At 40.1% G+C, this 22772-nt stretch overlaps 1 protein-coding gene across 6 annotated transcripts in view; it reads left to right on the plus strand.

Moving 5' to 3' along the window:
* Positions 1-22772, plus strand: part of Musk (muscle associated receptor tyrosine kinase) — a 73451-nt gene that overhangs the window by 21807 nt on the left and 28872 nt on the right. For 3 of the 6 annotated variants that reach the window (XM_005362218.3, XM_005362219.3, XM_005362222.2), the window contains exons 6-7: positions 9457-9486; positions 16470-16594. In XM_005362218.3, the coding sequence (XP_005362275.1) occupies positions 9457-9486; positions 16470-16594 (155 nt within the window). The remainder of the gene's footprint in view (positions 1-9456; positions 9487-16469; positions 16595-22772) is intronic. The other 3 variants (XM_005362220.2, XM_005362221.3, XM_005362223.2) reach the window with 1 other exon arrangement.

Raw genomic sequence — 22772 nt, forward strand, 5'->3', positions numbered from 1 at the left:
CTACCAACACTCCAATCACTTGACCACCTATCATGTTTCTGAAGTTTATTTTAATAAATAAATACAATAATAAATAAATAAGTATAATAGCACTGTTTTCACAGTCTTAGACTTCAACCCGCCTCCTCTGTTGGAGATCAGATTCTATTGTTGCATCTACGAGAGTGGAAGCAATTGTGTAATGTTTATACCACATTTGACCTGCTTTTTCCTTTGTTTATGCTACAGCTCTTAATATGACAAATGCCACAGAGAGAGGTATTTAACCCCACGTGTGCTGTGTCTCAGTGGTTGCAGTTTTAATAGATGTGCAGTGGTCCTGTTCCCGACATCAGCTCTTCTTGCTTGATGCCACTAACAGGCTTGCTTTTGCTTTCACGAGTATATCCTGCATTTTAAAATCAAACAAAAGAAAAAGCGATCAGCCTCTGATATCCCTAGGGGTATCTTTGGCCAAACTAAATCTGCATGATTTGATAGGTGCATGCTTCAAGAAGAGTCTGCCCTTCTGATCTGGACATATGTGTGGCGTCCTAGAGTTCTGTAAGACTTTAGGTGAAGAATGTTATAATTTGTCCTGTGTCACTAAGGACTCCAAGAAATAGAAGGCACATTAATAATTATGATACTGAAAAAATAACCATGTAAGTAGGAGGGATGGTTAGACCCTTTGAATCTAATCTGAAGAAAATAGGCTTGAAAATAAGCAAATGGTTTGTGCAATGCTTTTTATTTATTAATTATTTACAATGAAAATTAATTTTAAACAAATTAATGGTCTTTATTCGGAGGAAGTTTTAATGACAGCTATCATTTTGATACACAGAAAGTGAAAATTCCTAGGCTGTGTATGTGTATTTCTGTGTATTAAAATGATAGCCCTTTATTTTATGTACCAACTTCCTCTTTGAGGCAGAAACAATGCAATCCATCAATGGCAACAGAGATTTTTTATCTAAAATGGAGACCATCTTTATTAAGTTTGAATCTGTTAAAATTGTAATCTTTATAACTGGAATGGCAGCCTTACAAAATAAGTTCAAATAAATAAGTTAATTTGTAGAGAGTGAGACTTGGCACCAAGATTTACAATAGAATGAGGAGGTCCTGTTTTTCTAGTACATCTTCCACTACCCATTTGTGACTCCTTCTTCCTGTGTATAGAAGTAGTGTAGATTAGTCCTCTGGTGGGATCGCATACTAATTGGTTGGACCTGGGTATTAATCCTGGTTCTACTTATTAGTTACAAAAGTTTGAATAACTTATCTGGCCTTTGAATGTCTATTTCTTTGTGTGTAGAAAAGGGAGGGAGATCTTGAGAGCAGAGTTCTTCAGAGGAACAGAGCACAGAGTGCTGCAGCTTCTTCATAAATTCTAGTGGTGCTCAGAATTCTTGTCTGCTGTGAGCATTGTTATAAGGCTGGATGACTTCTATCCAGAGAAAGCTTCTGGCTACGTTTCTCATGTTTCATAAACAGAATGTCAACATTCCTGACTGCTCATCTGGGCTCCAAAGGACATAAATCCATCCTCAATCAGCATTGCCTTGCACCTGCATGCCTGCTGCTTGTTAGAGATTATAGCCTTGCTTTGGCCCCACTCTGACGAGTGGTGTTGGAAAGCTCATTGAAGGACGAGTGGTGTTGGAAAGCTCATTGAAGGAGGTGTCTGAAATAGGAATGGGTCTTTAGTAGCACAGCAGAAAGGAGCTATGTGGAGACAACCTTTTTGGAAAAAAGAAATATATATATATATATAAAATACCAATTCAGAAACAATTTGTGTTTCCCAAACTTGTATCATTTTTCGTTCCCTATAAAAACAGATATTTGTCCCCAAAGTCTTGGTAGGAATATTGATTTTTTTATCACTTACTTGTATCAATAGCTTACCCACAAGTAGTAATACATAAATGTCATAATTTTAAATAATTATATTTGTTTAGTGCTTACTATGTTTGATGTAAGGAGATAGCTTAGAAATATATTTTAAAGAAAAGATGTGTATCAGTCAGCTTTTTGTTGTTGTGATAAAATGCTCAAGGTGACCAGCTTAAAAGGAGAGGCTTGTTTTGACTAGGAGTTTCAGAGGATTTTTGTCAATGGTCTCTTAGCCTTGTGCCTTGAGTCTAGGGCAGCACAATACATCATGTAGGGAGTGTGTAATAGGGGCCTGAAAGCCAAGACTGGGCACCACATCTTTTTCAAGGGTGTGTCCCAGTGATCTATTCTTTCTGTCAACTTCCGCCTCCTGAAAGTTTCATCACTTCCTAATGGCATCACAGACTGGTGGACTTCCTAGCACAGAGGTCATAAGCAAGCTCTAACCTGTACCACATGGCTTCCTGTCTGGAATCTTTCCAAAGGGAGTGATAGTCATGGGAATGTAAGAGATTCAGAAAGGTGGGACCCGGTGGATCTTTGACTGATGAAGGGCTGTTTGGTGTGTGGCTCACACCTCAATGAGAGAGGAAAAGAAGATGGATGGGGTGGGGAATGTAGATCTATCATGCACACAGGGAGCCCGACTCTGAACCATACTCAGAGAGTAGAAAGAAGGGAGAGATTGGGGCAGCATCTATTAGTGGTACCACAGGAGACACTATTCCCTGTGGCTCGAATCAGGCTCTCACTGAGATTCTTTTTGATTCCCTTCCTCATCAAACATATTTTCTAAATGATGACGTGAGTGTGGTAATTTACAGTTTGGAGGCAGGCGGCCCTACTGGACACTCGGAATCTCACCTAAAAAGACACAGGTATTACCAGTCCAATCCCTTTAGTAAGCCAGAGCACTATGGTGGTATTTCAGACCAAGGAGGTTAAGGCTGCCAGGCTCCTATTTCTTTTTCTAGCTAAAAGTTCTGGTTGAAAAAATAAAAGAAAGTAATTGATTTTCTGAACAAGAAAACTTGATGGTTGACCTAAACTTTTGTTTATGCCCGCCACGGCTGTATACAAAAGCTATGTATGCAAAGCTTTTGTAAATAGAAAATTATTTCAGTGGCAGAAGTTTTAGAATGGCAGCCTGTGAAGGATTTCCTGTAACTGGCCAGTTCAGCATCTCTTCTCACCCAAGCTGAGGGTGACTTTTCTTTTAAAAAGTATATTGCAGCTGAAACCCAAGTCTTTATTAGCCAATGGTTAACGTGAGATATTTTCAGGACCAACTTGTTGAAAGGAAAATCCTTTTTCATCAATGTACTATCTACAGATAAACCTGAGCAAAAAACAAGTGAACTTCATTAGGCTCTGCTCGACTCAACTCGGTAAATATCTCTTTCTCATGCTTATTCATCACCAATCCTCACTTATGAGCTAGGAAAATGTTATTATCATAAGGGCCACAGAAATGTCTTCGATGTCAGCTACAACAGAGTTGTTCTCATGAAGTGGGTAGCTCTTCCTCTGGGGACCCGGTGTAGAGAGTCATAGTGAGGTCGGTGCTTTGGTTCCACTTTCTCCAGGGATGGAGTCACAGTGAGGACGGCTTTATGCATGCTCCTGCCCTGCTTCAAAGGAGACAGAAAGTAATACCAGGGTTTTCTTTCTTTTCTTTACTCCCAAGAGTCAAAAAGAGAATACAGTTGTTGTTGTTTTTTTTTTAAGATTTGCTATTCTTTCCAGATTTTCTTTTAATAATTGAAACACAACAGCAGAATCTGTTGAGAAACAGAGTTCAACCCCCTTTTGTTCAATTAACGAAAAATAAATAAAAAGCTAGTAAGAAGATCCCTTGGGCTGTTGACAGCATTCGTCGACCAAGAGACATCTCCGTTTCAATGATTCTTAGAAAGCGCAATTCTAGAAGAGAGTCAAACACCCTATGGAGATTAACATTCATGGCTCAGCATCAATGTCTATAGAATGAATTTGTCTTTCCACAGAGTAGTTCCTCTCTTAGATAGCTTAGTTTAGAAATGAAGTTGGGACAGAACTGCTTTCATGTGTCAGAAGAGTAGACAGACAGACAGACAGACAGACAGACATATGATTGATGATAGACAGGCAGATAGTTAATAATAAATAGATGATAGATATAAATAGATGACAATAGATAGATAAGTAAGCAAATAGAAGATAGAAAGACAGATAGATAGGTGATAGGTAAATAAGATAGATGGTGGATAGATATAAATTTTGCTTCAAACTTTGCCTCCCATACTTTGTAGCTGTATCTTTCATCAGTGCTTTATTATTATTTATTATTCTTATTGAATTATTATTATTAAAATTTCTGTGAAATTTTTATCTTTTTTATTCGCTTTGTTTTTTTTTTTTTTCCAAGACAGGGTTTCTGTGTAGCTTTGGAGCCTTTCCTGGAACTAGCTCTTGTAGGCCAGGCTGGCCTTGAACTCACACTCACAGAGATCCGCCTGCCTCTGCCTCCTGAGTGCTGGGATTAAAGGCATGCACCACCACCACCTGGCCGAAATTTTAATCTTTAAAATTCAATACTTTATTAATTTATTCTTTTACAAATTTGTCATGTTTATACTCTATTTTGGTCCACCTCTCTCATTCCAGCCCTCTCTTTCATCCCTCTCTTACCTCCACACACTCCCCCTCCTCCCATTAAGTTCCGATCCCTATTTTATATCTTTAAAAATAGCTTTGGAAAATTTGCACATGTGTTCAATGTTTCTTGGTCATATATATCCCCACTCCCTCCCTCAAGCTTCCTCATCAGCCCACAAGTATTGCCCGTCTTTTCATGACTCTTTTAATTTTCACAATTCTGGGTTGAGAGTCAGTTACTCCATTTTCTTATTCTGGATGAAAAAAAAAACCCTGAAATTTGTAAAGTCTAGCAAGAACCAGATCAAAGAAACCAGCGAGCGGTAAAATTAAGATTAAAATTCAGATCCACCACTGGGGTGGTTCCCAGGGTATCATATATAAATGCAAGAAGACTATTTTAGTGAGGAGTGTGGCTTCCCGGTTTCTGAGTTTGTCCTTAGCAAAGTCTCCGGAGTTGGGTGGAGCTGTGGTGCCAGAGTCAGGATTCCTTCCCTAAGGCACTAACTGAAGAGCAAACTACAAACATGTAAGAAGCAGCACCAAAAAGACAATCTTCAAAGGAGAGGAGATTTTAAAAAGGCAGATAAAAATCCCAGTGTTTTACATGAGTGGGATAATTTTTATTTCTCCTGGATAAGTACTTTAGAAGTTTTCTTTGATCTTCATCTTCAATACAATGACCATGTGAAGCCTCACCATGTAACAGAATGGCCCAAAGCTCTGTTTGGAAGGTGCATAGAGACCAGGGGAACTTGACTTTGCAACCTGCTATTTTGAGAAGCTGCTTTGTAGCATTTATAATCTTTCTATTTTAGTTTTATGGTCCATAAATTTATACTGTGGCAGAAAAGTAAATTGCACTTGGACAAGAGTAGAAGACACAGGTTTCTTTTCTCCTTCATTCACATTTTTTTTTAAAAAAAATTGTGACTTTCCCTTTTAAAGATTGACCTTGCCATCTAAGATAGGTCCTTTAGCCCTTGGAGGGCTAACTCTTAACAGACTTCCGTTAGCATCATTTGATAGTGGTCTCTCCTAACTCCACCAGTTTGAGCTTTACATGTTTTGAAATTATTATTTTATTGAGTGGATGTACATTATTCTTCTAAATCCCCTTTATAAGCTGTGTTTTCAACCTTTGGGCAATGTTGCTCTTTCTCCCTATGATTATTTGGTATTGTAAATTGTTATATTTATATCTGATATTAATTTGGTTGACACATTTTGATTTGAGGTTTTCCCATTGCTTTGTAGTTTTTGATTGCTTCGTTTCTAATCTTCCTATTATGAAGTAAGCAGAAGATAGCTTGGTTTGTGAAAATAATCCAGTCCCAGAGAATTGGTTGTTTTCAGTAGAGAAGTTTAGTCACTTATACTTTATTTGAAAAACTTATTTCTAATATTTGTTATATCTAGTTAATTAACCAATTAATTAATTTTGAGGCCTTTTTAGATAGCTCAGCCTGACATTAAATTTATAATCCTTTTGCCTCACCCCCAGGATTCTATTTATCTTTATTGTGTATTATATTAATTTTGCCATTTCTTTTGTCTGCCTCCTTTTTATCCCAACCCTTTCTTCTGCTGAACGTATTTCCCCCTTTTCTCATGATAATGCCTTTACAGAAACAGAAGATCTCAGTGCCATCAGATTAGGAAAAGAGAATGTATGTCTTCAACTCTCTAAGACCCCAACTTCATTGGTTGAATTCTTTTTATTTTCTTCACTCTTCTGCCTCTTATGGCCAGAAGACTTCAGGCTGTTCACATTCTTCTGCCTGCTTTCTTCTGCTTCTTCACGCACCCTACAGGGGCTACACGACCTTGTGTGATTTTTACTAAACTCACCCCTTTTATCTCCTCAGAGGATCTTCACTTTCCTTCTTCCTGCATAACTTTAGATAGTCATCTCAATTATCTCCTCATCCGATGACAAGGTGAATAATCTCACAAGTGATGAAATTGTGGAGAGAGACTTTAATAAGAAAAAAATAAAATTGAGTGGTAGATATTTGATATTTTCAGTGGAATCAGTTGGCTGACTGTATCATATGGCTACAAACTAACACATGCAGATTTATATGCATGGAAATAAAGCATGCAGAATGCTTCTTTTCTTCAGAGTTATTAGACTCATCATAGATATTAGTGTATTCTGAGGAGCTAAAGATAATAAGAGCTAAGGAAGTTAAAAGAAATTAGCAGTCAGACTGAGAAAGTGTGACTGTTTCATCTGGAAACATGAAAACATTCGTTGGAATCTTTTTCAATTCTCACCCAGTGAGTGGACATGGGAAACAGGTCTTATGGGTAGGAAATATAAAGAGACTGGTTTAGAGTCTATTTCTTTCCTCTTTTCTTTTAAAAGAGTTGGTCAAAATAGCTTGCTAAAATGATCCTGAGTTCCCTAAAAATGAACATATTGAGGAAAGCAGTTGACTGATAGTGAACTTGGTTGTTGAAGCCAAGTGAGTAGGGCATTCAGTCAAAACAGGGTCTGCTTGTCCATCCTAACTGCCCTCCTATGGTCTAAGAAAGCAGAAGGCAATGTATCCCTTACAGAAATGATGAAGAACTTCTTAAATTTTTATTTAATTTAAACAGTTCTGTACTTCAAAGAAGAAAAATTAGCAACAGAAGTTTGTTCCTGACCATTGTTCTAACATTATGCCTTCCCCAGACTAAAAATCTATTTGGAAGACAAGACGGAGCATATCATGTAAAGCAATTAGATGAACATTTAACAATTAAATTGAAAAGAAGATCATGACATGGGATCTTCAAACTTGGCAGAAAACAAGTTCAGAAGTCACAAGGAATTATAATAGACATTTGGGTCACATGGAGAATTAAGGACTTCAATTTGACCTTGTAATGACCAGTAAGCTGACCCACCAAATATGTACAAATTTCAAAAGGTTCTCATAGATTAGCCCTTCATACTTTTCTCTAAGATAACCTCATTTGTGTATGCATGTATTTATATATGTATGATTTAATGCCAAAGCACATAGGACATTTGTGGATATTTGCATCTATGCATAGAAAGGAGTTTTCATAGGCTAAGTAGGACAGTGAAACTCCCAGGCCAACCTTTAGGATTGCTCTTTGGAAAACAGCAAGTCTCAGAAACTGCTGCATCTCTTTGGCTGGTTCTTTTTAGCTGCAGTGTGTGCTGGTGGGGACATTCTTTCACAATTTGTCAGACTTAATGTGACCCAAAGGTGGACCTCTGCTTAGCTCTTCTGGTAATGTCTGTGATATAAGCAGGGACCCTTCCTAGCCATGGTGGAACACAGCCCTCAGGAAGGGCAGACAGGGACTTCAAGCATAGGCTAGGACACACAGTGAGACCTTGTCCCAAAACCAAACAATAAAAATGTAACAAAAGCAAAACAGAGACTCTAGTTTCCAAGCATCTGGTACAAAAGAAACGAATACTTATTCTGTGCTCTACCTGGTGCTTTTCGGAATGCCCTAAAAACCTAATCTCTTCATCCAGATTCAAGGTTCATTTGACAGACCACTTCTAAAAGTTCTTTAATGTAATTGGCATCCATTTATAAAAATTGTAAGTGGCCTCTAGCCTGGACTCTTAAAGTCAGAAAATAAAACGAAATGCCACTGACTTCCTTGCTGAAGGCAGGGGAGTTCAGACAGAGTCAAATCGAATAGTTTTGCACTCATTTCCCTTTAAGGGAACTGGGTGTGAAGTGTGGAATGGAGCTGCCATGATGACACCAGGCTAGAGAGGACTGGCTCCATGTCCGAACCTGCATACGGATGTTAAATTTCTGGTACTGCCGTGCCAGTAGATCCCTGAGTCTTAGGGTTTTTTTCATATGTAAAATATCCCCAGTCACATCAGTAATGTTCAGTTGCAGAGATGTGGGCAGGAGCTCAGTGAGCGTGTCTGCCGTGTGTGGGAATATCTACCACCTATGAAGGACAATACAGGGCTATTCTCGTCAGAAGCAGTGCTCACCAACCACATCACTGTTTTGTCCATATACACGCACACAGCAACCGGCTTATCTTTAGTTAATTCCAAAAAGGTCTAAATAGATTTAAACAAGTAAGTCTTTGGGAAAGGAAATTACGGTTTTGTGTGGATGTTTGCCTGTGATATGGTCATAGTAAACAGTTTAGAACAACTAATTTGTTTTTTTATTTTCCCTTGGCTACAGTTTCTAAAAGTATACAAAAATCTCAATTCCTATCCAATTTAGAGGGGTTTTTTGGTTGTTTTCGTTTTATTTATTTATTTATTTATTTATTTATTTATTTATTTATTTATTTGCATTTTCTCCCAGAGCAAACTTGGCTGTTCTGTTCCCAGAATGCTTTGTTCTGCTCTACTCCCTGAGCTGCCTCTGGGGGTTAAATGAGCTGCAGCTCTTTGCTGGTGGTAGGCTTTGGTTCTGCAGAAACCCCCTAATCCCCTGTTTACCACAACACGAGTCTATTGCCATAGAAATGATAGCTGAGATCCCACAGTCCACACCACTGACTTCACAGCAGGGCCTGGTAAGACGAGACGCCAAGCCAACAGAGGAGCAGAATTCACTAGAATAGAAGGGACTCTGTTGCCTTGAAAGAAAGGGGGGATTGTCCTGGTCTACATTCAAACAAAAATGCATGAGTGAGCTACGTCTTTGGGTATGCTGTAGTTTAGTTTCTGTATAATACTGCCTGACTACCAGTAGTAATTTGGAATCTTATGCCATGGGATAGCTTGCTTGCAAGAAAAGAAAAGGTCAGCACTTTCCCTGCTTTCCCTTCATGGCATTTGCTTCTTATTGAAATAAGAAACAAGTAGATTCTAATGAACCGTGCACAGTTGATGCACTGCCATCTGATGCTCCCTTCTCATGATGCATTGTTCTGTTTGTGTTTGTTGTGTGTGTGTCTGTTTTGTCCTCTTCCTATTAACAGAAGACAGTGAGCCCGAGCAGGACGCTAAAGGTATTTCCTCCTTCCTTCTGCCTTGCTGCTTCTTTTTACATGAGCAATGTATTCAGTTGCTTGTTTTCCTGACCTTAAGTGCTACTATTCTGTCGAGAAATGACAGCTGACCTGTGGGAATAAAGCCATAGCCTTAAAGAGGCACCTGCAGGGCTTCTTCCCTCTAGACTTGGGTTATTGACCAATTACATTTCTTAGGAGAGCATTGAATCCAGAGATGTGTTGGAATTGTGAATTCCACATTCTAAAATTACAACACGAAGTTAAATGAAAATAACAGACAAGAGAATTAACCCACACAGGCCAGATCCGAAATTTCTTTGGGGAGGGGGGCGTGTGTTAAAATTTTGGAGAACTGTTAAAACTTCAAGATGGAGACATAAGTGTTTGGTTATCAACATTTCAATTTGATGAGGAGTTTAATGCATTTTACCTAGGTAAATAAAAATAGTTTCATTTTAGTTATGTGGAAATGTATATTTCATTAAATATATTCAGGGAGAAAAAGCAGCTGGAAATGAAATTTGTCTTGGAAAACCCTCAAGTACAGCAAGTCTCCCATCATGAAAAATACTCTGTCTCCCAGAAAGGTGATAGCTCACGCTCTTCTCACCCAAACTTGGATGATCTGAGGATAAAAACCACAAGTCCCAGGTCACACAGCTTGGTTCTAGGACTCTATCTTAAACTGCTATTATTTGAAATGATGTGCCCTCATTTTACAGACACAAATATAACAGATTAGGGACCCTTTGCCTCAGGTTCTTGGGGTCAAAAGTGTTCCAGGTTTCAGAGTTTTTCAGATTCTGGAATGTTAGCTCAGCCTAGGGCAGCAAGGCATCCTGAATATGGAGGTCTGAAGTTGAACTAGCGTGCTTTCAAAATGGAAACTCATTGAGAGTCCTGCTGGCCCTCCAAAAGTTTTGGATTTTAGAATTTCAGATTAGGGACACTGTATTAGTTACTGGTCTCATTGCCACAACAAGATAAATGACAGAAGTAGCCATCAGAAGGACAGGTTTCGTTTGCTTTGAGATCCAGGGGATGCAAATCTTGGCAGGAAAGGCATCGCGGCTGCTGCCTTCCGTCTGTAGCCGCAAGAGCGTGAGAGATGACAGCCTCTGGCATCCCAGCGGATCAGAAAGCAGAGAGCTTGGACCAGTACCGCAAAATGCATACAGTCTTCAAGGTCTGCCCCCCAGTGACCCATTTGTGCTACATGTCCTAAAGAATCCAGACCCTGGAACAGAGAGATGGCTCAGTGGTTAAGAGCGTGTACTGCGTTTACAGAGGACCCAAGTTTCAATCTTATTGAGAGGCTCACAGCTGCCTCTAGCTCCAGCTCCAGGATCCGGACATCCTTTTCTGGACTCCTCAGTCACCTGCACTCATAGGTGCACATACTATACACATGCCTACGTGTGCATGCATAATTAAAATAAAAAGATACATCTTCAAAAGAGAAGAATCCCAAACCTCCCAAAGCAGCATTAGAGGTCGCCGACAAAGTGTTCAATCACGTGAACATGTAGCTATTTTTAAAAATTGAAACTGTAAGAGATGCCCAATCCGTATTTGGAATGCTTTCCTCTTTCTAGATACTAGCTTGTTTGCAACACAAATCAAGTAAAAGCGTTCCAAAATGGTGCAATGGGTCAGTTTTCAGTCTCTCTGTTCCCTTTACTCCTGCCATCCATGGATTATTTGAAACCTTAAGACAAAACAAGCAAGCAAACAAACAAACAAAACCCTCTTCAAGGAAGGGTAGGAAATTATTCAAAAGGGAAAGAGGAGAGGAAAATAAAATCCACGAGCTCTCATTGTATCCTTTGAAATAACACTCAGAAACAGCCCAAACTTGGGACATGCTCTTGATCTGTCCTCTCCCCAAAGAGGGGGCTACACTCTAACCACGAGAGCAGCTGTTGTTTCTAGACTTGGTCTCCTGGTCCCTGAATTTTCCATGGCATTACAAGAATAATTTCAGACTGTATGATCGCCTGACCCCTTGACGACATACCACCCTTTAAAATGATAACCACAGAGCTGATTATGAATCTGGAAGGAATTTGAAAAATGGTGGTGGCAGGTGCTCTGGGTGGGGACGGAGGACTATAGCTCTGCTCACCATAAACAATTTGACATTGCTGGCACCTTAAGCACAATTTTTGATGTCAGATTTCCAGCCTTCAGAGAGGTCCCCAAATCTGCCCAAGAAATATAAAGTCCCAAATGTGTGAAAAAATTTCCTAAGAGTAAACCCTGGGGTTAAACGCTGCCTCTGCCTGGGTTTCATGCCTGGTGAATAAGACCATCCTTGTCTCTGGGAACATGAGTGTGAAAGAGAGAATAGTGAGTCAGACCGTGATAACTAAGATATCACTAACAAGAGAAGTGGGATCATATCAGAAGAGTTATAAAGTTCCCCAAATTATTAAATACTTTCCAACTTCTATTCATCAGTTTACTTGCTCATATAACAAAGCATATTTTCCGACATGAAAATAAATCACAAAGCCGGGCGGTGGTGGCGCACTCCTTTAATCCCAGCACTCGGGAGGCAGAGGCAGGCGGATCTCTGTGAGTTCGAGACCAGCCTGGTCTACAGAGCTAGTTCCAGGACAGGCTCCAAAGCCACAGAGAAACCCTGTCTCGAAAAACCAATAAATAAATAAATAAATAAATAAATAAATAAATAAATAAATAAATTACAAAATAAAGACATTTGATGGGCATTTCATTGGCTGAGAAACAGATCTCATTGTGCTTTGGAATGATGGCCTAGAATGTGTTTCAGTTTGTGGCTGCTCTACTAATGCCATGGGATTTGCTATCGGACCATATCCAAGTTCAGTACTGCGGGGGATGAAGCTCGTCTGACATTGATTGTTGATTACAGCTGTTAGGATTGTTGTCAATGGTCATTACATGGTTGGAATTTCTCTCAGTCCCCCTTCACCTTTCACATTGAGAACAGGAAACGAATACAGGTGGGTGGAAACATACGCGCATCATTGCTGATAGAGCTGGGTTAGTCTCCGATAAGAAGACTAACATAACTTCTGTGTTTCACACCTTCCCAGCCTTTCACATGCCACATCTTAAGGTTTGGGTAGAGACGTCCTGGCCTGTTAAACTTTCAACCACATAGCAAGCTCTTCCCCTTCCTTTAGGTAGGACAGCCAAGACAATAGTAGTCCAGCAGGGTTGAGACACACATACTGGAGATAACTTTATTTGCCTGATGTCACCAGAAAAGTCACTCGCTCGCTCACTCCATCACTCGCTCCCTCGCTCGCTCACTTCTTCATTTACTCGCTCTCTCATTGGATCATTTAATAAATATTGATGTCTTACCCTGTTCCGGGGCACATCTGGAGATAGATATAGAGCAACATATACGTAAGTCAGCCTGCAGTAATGAACAAAGCAAAGTCAGACCTTGCTATCTTTCCATCTCAGGAGGAGGGACCATCAAAATACAGATAAGTGAAGGGTCCCACAGGTGTCAAGGGGTGCTAAGTAACACAAACAGAGCAAGGGAGAATTAAGGACAGTATAATAACAAGACGTCTCAATTCAAACCAAAAGACATGAATGGTGTTTAGAACGTCCTTTGGGAGTAAAAGAAAAGTCAAAGGAAGGGTTGAATATGTCTGGGAAATATTGCAAAGGGAGAGCTGAGTCTGGCTTCTTGGAGAGAACCCAAGAGTGTGGGAGGGACCAGCTTCACTGTAATCTCCAGCCATCTTCTTCTCTGAACACACTGCACTTAATGATGAAGCCCTCTTGGAAAGAACAACTATTTATTAGCAGTTTTATATTCACGGAGCTACCTGTGTGGCCAATAGTACCCAGCATGTGTGCCCAGACAAAGCCCCTAGAAGGTTCGACATGAGGCAATAGAAGGGAATCAATTAAGTGCAACATCACAATGAACTGCGCAAGAACAGCTGACTTGATTCGTTCACTCTCTCGCTTTCTGCCTAGCTGTGTTGTGCAATACAGATCATCAAGGGTTTTGCGATGAGCCTAAATGACAAGCCGCGGGATGCAATAGCAGCTCAAGGAAAAACAAAAGCTGTGAATCAGAACACAATAAACTCACCCTGGCTAGTCAATTTCTAAGAAGAATTCAAAGTTCCCAAATTAAAACATACGCTTCTATAAATCAAAGCAGGAGAAAGAATCTAGATTTCCTATTTCTCCATTTTGTTTTATTGTTCTCCCCTCCGTCTAAATCCAAGGGCACGGTCAATCATTAGGACACTTTTCTAACATGAATGATATCGTGGATCCAGCTCCAAGGCTCTTGAGCATGTTACTGTTTCCAAGGCTCAGAGGCGGGGCCCCATGTGGTACGGATTACAGTGACTCAACTCAAAGATTGTAGTGTCAGCCCCTGTGTGCACTGTCTCAGTCACGTGTCACACATGGGCTGAGATGTGTGGCATGGCCTAGGTCTCATCACCATCACCAGAAAACAATAAGAGTTCGTGGAAGACCCCCGCTAGGATGCCTCTCAGCCTGGGTTTGGCTGTCAAAAGCACACAGTCTGTGAACTCGAATTAAGTTGGGAAAACAAGGGTTCGAAAAGAGCACTTGGATGATATGGTCCTTAAACCTCCTTTAGCCTGTAACAGATTGCTTCTCTCCTGTTATATATTGGTTGAGGTAATTAAATGATTTGCCATTTTTAAGTTTCCTGCATTCTGAGTTTTACAGACATGGTCTACAGAGTGTTGTTTACTGTGTTCCTGAACTGATTTTTGATACGTGCTTAATTATATCCCAGGACATTCTATTATTATTATTATTATTATTATTATTATTATTATATTTATTGTTATTATTATTTGCTTTTTTAAAATTTAATTTTATTTTATCTACACTCTTTTTTATTGATTTTGATGAGTTGTACATTTTTCTCTGCTCCCCTCCCTGCCTCTCCCCTCCCCTTCAACCCTCTCCCATGGTCCCCATGCTCCCAATTTACTCAGGAGATCTTGTCTTTTTCTACTTCCCATGTAGATTAGATCCATGTATCTCTCTCTTAGGGTTCTTATTGTTGTCTAGGTTTTCTGGGATTGTGATTTGTAGGCTGGTTTTCTTTGCTTTATGTTTAAAAACCACTTATGAGTGAGTACGTGTGATAATTGTCTCTCTGAGACTGGGTTACCTCACTCAATATTATGTTTTCTAGCTCCATCCATTTGCCTGTAAATTTCAAGATGTCATTATTTTTTTTTGCTGTGTAGTACTCCATTGTGTTTTTAAAAACATCTTCTCATGTAGTCCAAGATGGCCTTGAACTCCCATGTAACTGAGGATGACTTTGGACTCTAAATCCTCCTGCCTCCTCTACCTCCCCAATGCTGGGATTACAGGCATGGGCTACTACAGCATCTGGTTTCTATGGTGCTGGGGATTGAATCCATGGCTTTGTACAGCCTAGGCAATCACTATACCAACTGAATGTCACCTCTACTCTCAATTTTGGTTTTAAGAGGCAGGTTCAACTCCATGTTATTCAAAACATTTTTAAACATTTTTATATTTTAGCTACTGTCATCTTTGAAGGTGACACTTTTACTACTTTTCTATTCTCCTGGCTTTAAAGTACAACATTTATATATTTTAAATGGATCATCACAGATTTTGCAATTACCCCAAACAAGGTTATAAACAATGCATGTCTTAGAGTCCACAATAGCAAAATATAGGAAGTCAAGTTAATAAAAGTTTGCATCGAAGACCCAGTTGTCAAGAAAGTTTATATTTTTATACCCTTGAATTATGTAACCTCATGAAGAGTTTATCAAAAGTCATAAATAATCCTGACAAGTTCTACATTTGCTATGACTGCTCTGTATATTTCTTGCCTTGCACACACAAACTCTGTGGATTTTGGTGAACTAAAAGAACCAAGTTTCAAAGTGCTAATTGGAGTTTAGAATTCCCTGTCATTGCTCTGGGCTTATGCCCTAGGAAACAGCAGAAGAGAGCATAAAATATGTTGACAATATAATAGGAAAACAAAAAGATTTCATAATAGTTTAAAAGAACATTGGATTTGACATCAGAAAACCCGAGACCAAGCTTATTACCATTACTATGATACTCTGAGAAATAAATAGAGCTAATGGGGATTTGATTTATACAGAAGAGCAGGACTCTAGTTGATATTGTAAATGGTGCTCTCCAGCTCATTCTGAGTGTCTACCTCTATCTTTAATTCAAGGTAAAACTGGATAGTCTGAAGAACTATTTTTTTTAATTAGTGAAGACTTGTAAGCTTAAGGAATGCAAATGACTCATTCTCCTCCTCATATTAATCTAAAATATCCCTTTCCTTTCCCCCAGTAAATCATCTCATTCTCTGAAATGCACGATGTATTTGAATTTGTTCTCCCTACTATGACAGATTTGAGGGTATAAAACATTAACCATATTTTTTAAATTCACTAAAATGGTGTCCTGCGTTCATTCTGATCACGAATGTTTCTGGGCACTTCATCCAGCAATGCACAAAATAGGCTAAGACAATCTGTGGGGGAGCTGAAGAATAGATAGATAGGAACTGACTAAGAGAAGAGAGCAGCAGGTGCATAAAGATCATAAAACAGAATGACAAAGTTGGGTGGGAGTTGTACTATGTGTTGGATGATCATGGTCTAAGGAGATGTACTTTAAAATGAGACCTGAGTTGTATACGTAAGGAACCCATCACATAAAGACATAAGCATGAATGTTCTAGATTGAGAAACAACAAAGACAAACTTATGTGTTGGAATTAAGCTCAGCGTGGCCTTGGATAGTGAGAAATGCAAAATCGTAGATGAAAGAGCATGGAGGCCAAACATAGCAACACTAAAGGGTTGATCGCACTCAGGGGCACATTGTGTAACTGCAGCTTTTAAAGCCTTATCTTGCTTAGCCATTTCATAAAGAGTCATCACCTGTGTCCTTTGTCTTCCTAACAGTTTTTGCAAGAATCCTGCGTGCTCCTGAGTCCCACAATGTCACCTTTGGTTCCTTTGTAACCCTACGCTGCACAGCAATAGGTATCCCCGTCCCCACCATCAGCTGGATTGAAAACGGAAATGCCGTGAGTACCTCATGTTTGGGATTATTTGGGGTTATACCCACTGCTGCTGATGTACCTGTAGTGTGGTGTGATTTAAATAAGAACAGCACTGGAGCCTAGGTAGTTTGGATGCTCAACTTACTAAACCTGGATGGAGGTGGGCGGTCCTTGGACTTCCCACAGGTCAGGGAACCCTGGTTGCTCTTCAAGCTGATGAGGGAGAGGGACTTGATCGGGGGAGGGGGAGGGAAATGGGAGGCGGTGGCGGGGAGGAGGCAGAAATCCTTAATAAATAAATAAATTTAAAATAAATAAATAAAAAAATAAATAAATAAGAACAGCTCCCATAGCCACAGATGTTTGAGTATAAGATTTCTACTTGGTGGAAATGTTCGAGAAGCATTAGGAGGTATGACTTTTTGAGGAAGTGTGTCTCTGCGGTTGGACTTTGAGGTTTCAAAGGCTTGTTCTCTCTGCCACTCTCTTTGTCTCTGTCTTGTTGTTCAAGATATAAGTTCTCAGCTATTCCAGCCAACATACCTTTGCTCCACCATCATGGGCTCTATCCCTCTGAAATTATAAGCCCTAAGTTAAATGTTATCTTTTGTAGATTGCCTTTGTCATGGTATTTTTTATCACAATGATAGAAAAGTAACTATGACATAATGTTACCAGTTCTATCTATATCACTGGTACTACGTGTATCAGGATTTGATGTCATCTTTGGTCTCAGAAATCACTGACATTGAACCCTGGGAGTTTGCATCTTTCCTTACATCCTGGAAAAAGTAGAATCCTTCCTTTGATTTTTTTCTGTGTAAAAGAGAAATGTTTGTAAGTCCTTCCCTCAACTGCAATAATTTTCATAAGATATACCAGTTCACTGGGGGAAATTACTTTAATGGAAAAATAATCCAGAATTTTAATCCATCTATACCAGTTCAATATGCCTTTCTGCATCTTAATAGTGATAGTAATAACTAGTGTGGTCACATGATTATCTTGAGCCAGGCCCTCTTCTAAGCACTTTACAAACAAACACCCACTCAGTCTTTTTTTCAAGCACATGTTGAGCATCTGGGTATCAAGTTCTATTCTAGGCCCTGGGGAAACACGGGCAAGCAGAATGGGAAACCTTTGCTGGTGCCAAACGGCTTCCAATCTGGTGGAAAAGAACAGAGAATAAAATTAGAGAAAGAGAGTGCACATTTTGTGTGGATTGTGTCAATTAGGACAAAAAATAATAAGCATGAAGCTGGAAATGAGACAGAAAGTTGGGCCTTAGGGGAAAGATCCCGGTTTCAGTAGAGTGGTTGAGTCTAACTGAGACAGAGACAATTGGGAAGAGGTTTAGATATCATGACAGGGGAGGCTATGTGGACAGCTGCTGGAAGGTTACTAGACACAGTCTCTGCGATGAGTGTGTGGACATGTCTGTTGGAGAAGAATCAGAGAGGTTAGTGAGGTTATAGATGAATGAATGTATACATGAGGGGTGAAGCGGCCACTGTGTGTCGGAAAGGCCTCTAGAGGTCCCTGAAGCAACCTCTACTTTCCCTTGTCCAGCAAGGGACACTTAATTGCAAGTCTGTTTCTATTGGAGGTTTATCTATAACAGCTAGTTTGTTGATACCTAGAAAGGGAAATTAATCACAACTATTACTGCCATATTTTTTAAACATTGCCTGTTGTCTATTTGTGTTTGGTGTGAATATAATTTTTATTTTATCTTAGTCTGCTTTCTGTTGCTGTGATAAAAAAAAAAACAACCCTGTGACCAAAAAAAAACTTGAGGTTTTATTTAAGCCGACAGCTTATAGTCTAGCATGAAAGTCAAGGCAGGAACCGAAGCAGAGACCCTGTGGGAAAGCTGCTTATGACTTACTCTCCATGGCTTGCTCAGTCTGCTTTCTTATACATCCCTGGACCACCTGTGTAGGGATGGTAACACCCACAGTAGCCTAGATCCTCCCAAATTAACCATTCATCAACAAAATACCCCACAGACATGCCTATAGAGCAATAAGATAGAGGCAATTCTTCAATTGAAGTTTGCTCTTCCCAGATGATTTTAACTTGTGCCCAGTTAGCAAAACAAAAGACAAACCTCTACAGGTTTAAGGTTTAAGTACAGGTTTAAGGTTGTGTTTATGAGGTGAAGAAACATATTTTTATTATTTTCATACAGATGCAATTTAAATCAATATACCCCCCCTTCATCAATTGTATCGATTATTGGAGAGCACGGCATGCTCATGAGTGGCGGTTTCTCTTGTGTTGCTCCATCCCTTCACCCCATGTAGCCCCACGTTTTCGTCTTGCTCTGTTTTCGGTTCTGGATTATTGTATCTGTTTTCTAAACTGGGAGCAGCCTGTTCTTCCAGCAAGCTATCAAGATCATGTTCCAAGGTCAATGGTAGGCCAGCCTTATGGAATTGCCTGGCAAGCTTGCATTTTTTCTTTGGTGCAGAGCCTGAAGTGAAGAGGGTACAAGGCAAACCTCTAAAACTCCGAGGCACTTTCCGCTGCTATACCTTTGAGGATAGCTTCTCTTTCCTCTTCATCCTCTCTAGTCAGACTCCCAGTCAACAGATGCCTCTCTGAAGTCAACTTGACCAGATTTAGAATCACCCAGGAGAGTAAGGAAGCATCAGAATATTGATTAAGGATGCTACACAAAAAATGTTCAAATGATACACAATGGCTAGTCACTTTAACCTTCCAACATGGTAATAAGCCTATAACACCACAAAAGACGAGACTGTTCCCCATCTCCCATACCAACTAAAACACTGGATAGCCAGAGATGAAGAGTAGAAGAAAGTCAAGCAATGCTCCCTCACTTAAGACATATCTCCTTTCTTCCAATGGAAATGTTATTCCCCCCCCCCCAATGGAAATTTGTAGTCAGATAAACTTGGGAATGACAGGTATCATTTATTTATTTTTTTAACACAATAGTGGATATAGAGAAGAATATGTCTTTTGAGACAGCATTTCTCTATGTAGCCATGGCTGTCCTGGAACTCACTAGGTAGACCAGGCTTTTCCTGAAACTCACAGAGATCTGCCTGCCTCTGCTGCCCAAGTGCTAGGGTTAAAGGCATGGGCTACTGTGCCTGGGAGCTTACTGTTTTTAAGAAGAAAGTCTTTCCATGTTCTAGAACCATATTTATTGAAAGCTATTCTAACAATAACTGTTATATAGACATTTAGCTAAAGTTTAGAAAACTGTCTAAACACAATACACAGTATTCCTAAAAAATTATAAAAGTTGAGATAGTTTTGTAAAATAGTTTTATAAAAGAAACAGGCAGTGCATATATTTTGAAGATAGTGTTGTTTAATATTCTTATAAATAACCATATTTCACCCAGATTTTTTTAAAAATATTTATTTATTAATTATGTATACAATATTCTGTGTGTGTGTATCTGCAGGCCAGAAGAGGGCACCAGACCTCATTACAGATGGTTGTGAGCCACCATGTGGTTGTTGGGAATTGAACTCAGGACCTTTGGAAGAGCAAGCAATGCTCTTAACCTCTGAGCCATCTCTCCAGCCCTCACCCAGATTTTTAAAAGGTCATTGTTGTAGAATATTATTTTAACTAGGGAAAGATGTGTCACATTTGTTCATATTGCATTTGTTCAATTATGGAAAGAAGTGTTGTATTTGTTTCACTTTGTCTAAGGCACCTGTTTGATCTAATAAAGAGTGGAATAGCCAATAGCTAGGCAGAGAAAGGATAGGTGGGGCTGGTGGACAGAGAGAATAAATCCGAGGAGAATTCTAGGCTCAGAAAAAGGAGGAAAGAAGGAGAGAAGGAGGAGAGAATAAGGGACAAGCCGGGAGCAAGAAACCAGGCAGATGCCAGTCAGTCAGATGTAGAGAAGCAGAGAAAGTAAGATAAAACAGAAGTCAGAGAGGTAATTAGCCCAGAGGCAAAAGATAGGGAGAGAGAAACAGGTTAAGTTAATATAGCTAGCCAGAAATGCACCTAAGCTAGGCCGAGCATCCAAAACGACTCTGTCTCTGTATCATGGTTTGGGAGCCAGTTGGTGCCCCCCTCCCCCCCAAAAAAAACCTGGTACAAGACATGATTTTTGGCTTCAACCATGTGAACTTTGGAGTCATTTTATATTATTAACTCGTAAAACAAACTAATTACATATCTCGTGAGACCTGTGTGGGGTTATCAGTAGCCAGCTTCAAAGAGAACAATATTTGTGGCTAAGGTAATAAATAAAAATCAACACAGAAACGCCGCTCAGCTCAGCACCTGTTTTTCTACAGAGACAAACAGTATTTATTGTAACAATGCCAGGAGCATGGACCTTACTGGGACATACACCGACTGTTTTATGATGTTTTCCCAGCTAGCTGAAATTATTGATAATGTAGTGCCGTTGGAGCCAGAATACCTTTCTAGGCATTTCTGTGTTTGGATGAAGTTATGATATACCAGACTGTCTATGGCTGTTACTAGATTATCCCAAGATGGCCTCAGTGGATTCACGATGTACACAAATGTTGTACAGGTATACATTAGCTCAGATTTTGTTATGTCTGATAGAACTTCCTATTTTACTGCCTCTTTTTAAAGTATTTCTTTTTCAAAAGCTTTACTGTAGTTTTAATTATGTGTACACGTGTGTGTATGATTGTGAGATTGTGTGTGGGTGAGTGCATGTGCCCCTGGAGTTCAGAAAAGGGCATCAGACTCCCTGGAGCTGGAGTTATAGGCAGCTGTATTCTGCCCATTGTGATGTGGGTGCTGGGATCCGAACTTGGGTCCTCTGCAAGAGTAGTACATGCTCTTAGCCGCCAAGCCGTCTCTGTAGCCCCCAAGTTTTCTTTATTATATTTTTCCTATAATATGTTTAAGACAGAAACTATGTTTTGTTTGTAATGTACTCGGTGAAATAATCCCTGCAGCCAAGCAAGTTAACAGATTCATCTACCTCCTTACAGAAGTCATCACTATCAGAAAGACAGAATGTTCTAGCCAGAGAAGAGAATTTATTCTGGCTTCTTTAGTTTAGTCAATCTGAGAGACTTGGCAGAAACATCCTCACTGCAAATGCCAGATATATGCACCTGAGTTAAGTCCAGTTGGCTCTTGGTTAACATGGGATATTGGTGCTAGGACCCTCCATGGATAACCAAAACTTTGGATGCTCAGCCTCTTATGTCCATACTTTTCTTTGTACTTACATAATCTCTTGGTACAAATGCTATGTAAATAACTGTTACACTGTTTTATTTAGGGAATAATGACAGGTTCAAAAAACAATATACTTTAAAAAAATATTTTCAGTACAAAGTTAGTCAAATCCATACAGGCCACAGATAAGCTTGCAGGGCCACTGTTCTGGTAGTCTTTAGGCATACCTTGGTAAAAGGTCACAACAATAATCTGAACTCATCCCTTTGATCTTTTAAAAACCCAGCGAAGGGCCAAAATGATCCAAATAGAGGGCAGAGGGTTGCTTTTATTTTTAGATCATCAAAAATACTAAAGTGTTAGTCAGGGTGAGCTGTGAAGAAAGAAAAACAAATTCAAACTATGACTAACAAGGCCTGCTGTGCATGAGTCACTGAGGGAGCGAGGTGAGGCCCCTGGACGCAGGAGGAAAAGCGCTGAGAAGCCACACCACCCCTGAGGAAGGAGCTGGTCTCTCAGCCTGAACATTCAGCACTTGGATGGAGGCCCCTGGAGAGGTCAGGCAGCTAGAAGAGCTCTTCTTTCAATGAGACGTGTTTTCAGTGACCTCATGATCTCTGGAGGTGCAGAGGAATGGCGTGCTTAGGTGTGAACAGGAATGGTGGGCAATCTTGGCAGCCCTGGGGGTCACCTGTTTCTAAGTGGCTGCACAGCAATGCTGGGTTTCTTCTCAAAGGAGGGAGCCAAGGTCCTCCCCACTCCATCCAGGTCCAGGAAGGTGCGCATCTAAACAGACTAGGCTCTCTCAAAGCCAGTACATGCAGTAGGATCAAAACCCAGTGCCTGAAGAGCAGTCAGGGTTCCCTGCCCTGTGGGAAGTCCAAGGTCCTCTCCCCTCCATCTAGGTCTAGGAAGGGGAGCATCCAAACAGGCTAGGCTCCCACAAAGCCAGTACATGCAGTAGGATCAACACCCAGTGACATTGAGGAGTGGGGGGAGGGGGAGAGAAGTGGAGGGAGGGGGAGAGGAGTG

Source organism: Microtus ochrogaster, linkage group LG5, assembly GCF_000317375.1.
Source record: "Microtus ochrogaster isolate Prairie Vole_2 linkage group LG5, MicOch1.0, whole genome shotgun sequence".
Taxonomy (NCBI): Eukaryota; Metazoa; Chordata; class Mammalia; order Rodentia; family Cricetidae; genus Microtus; species Microtus ochrogaster.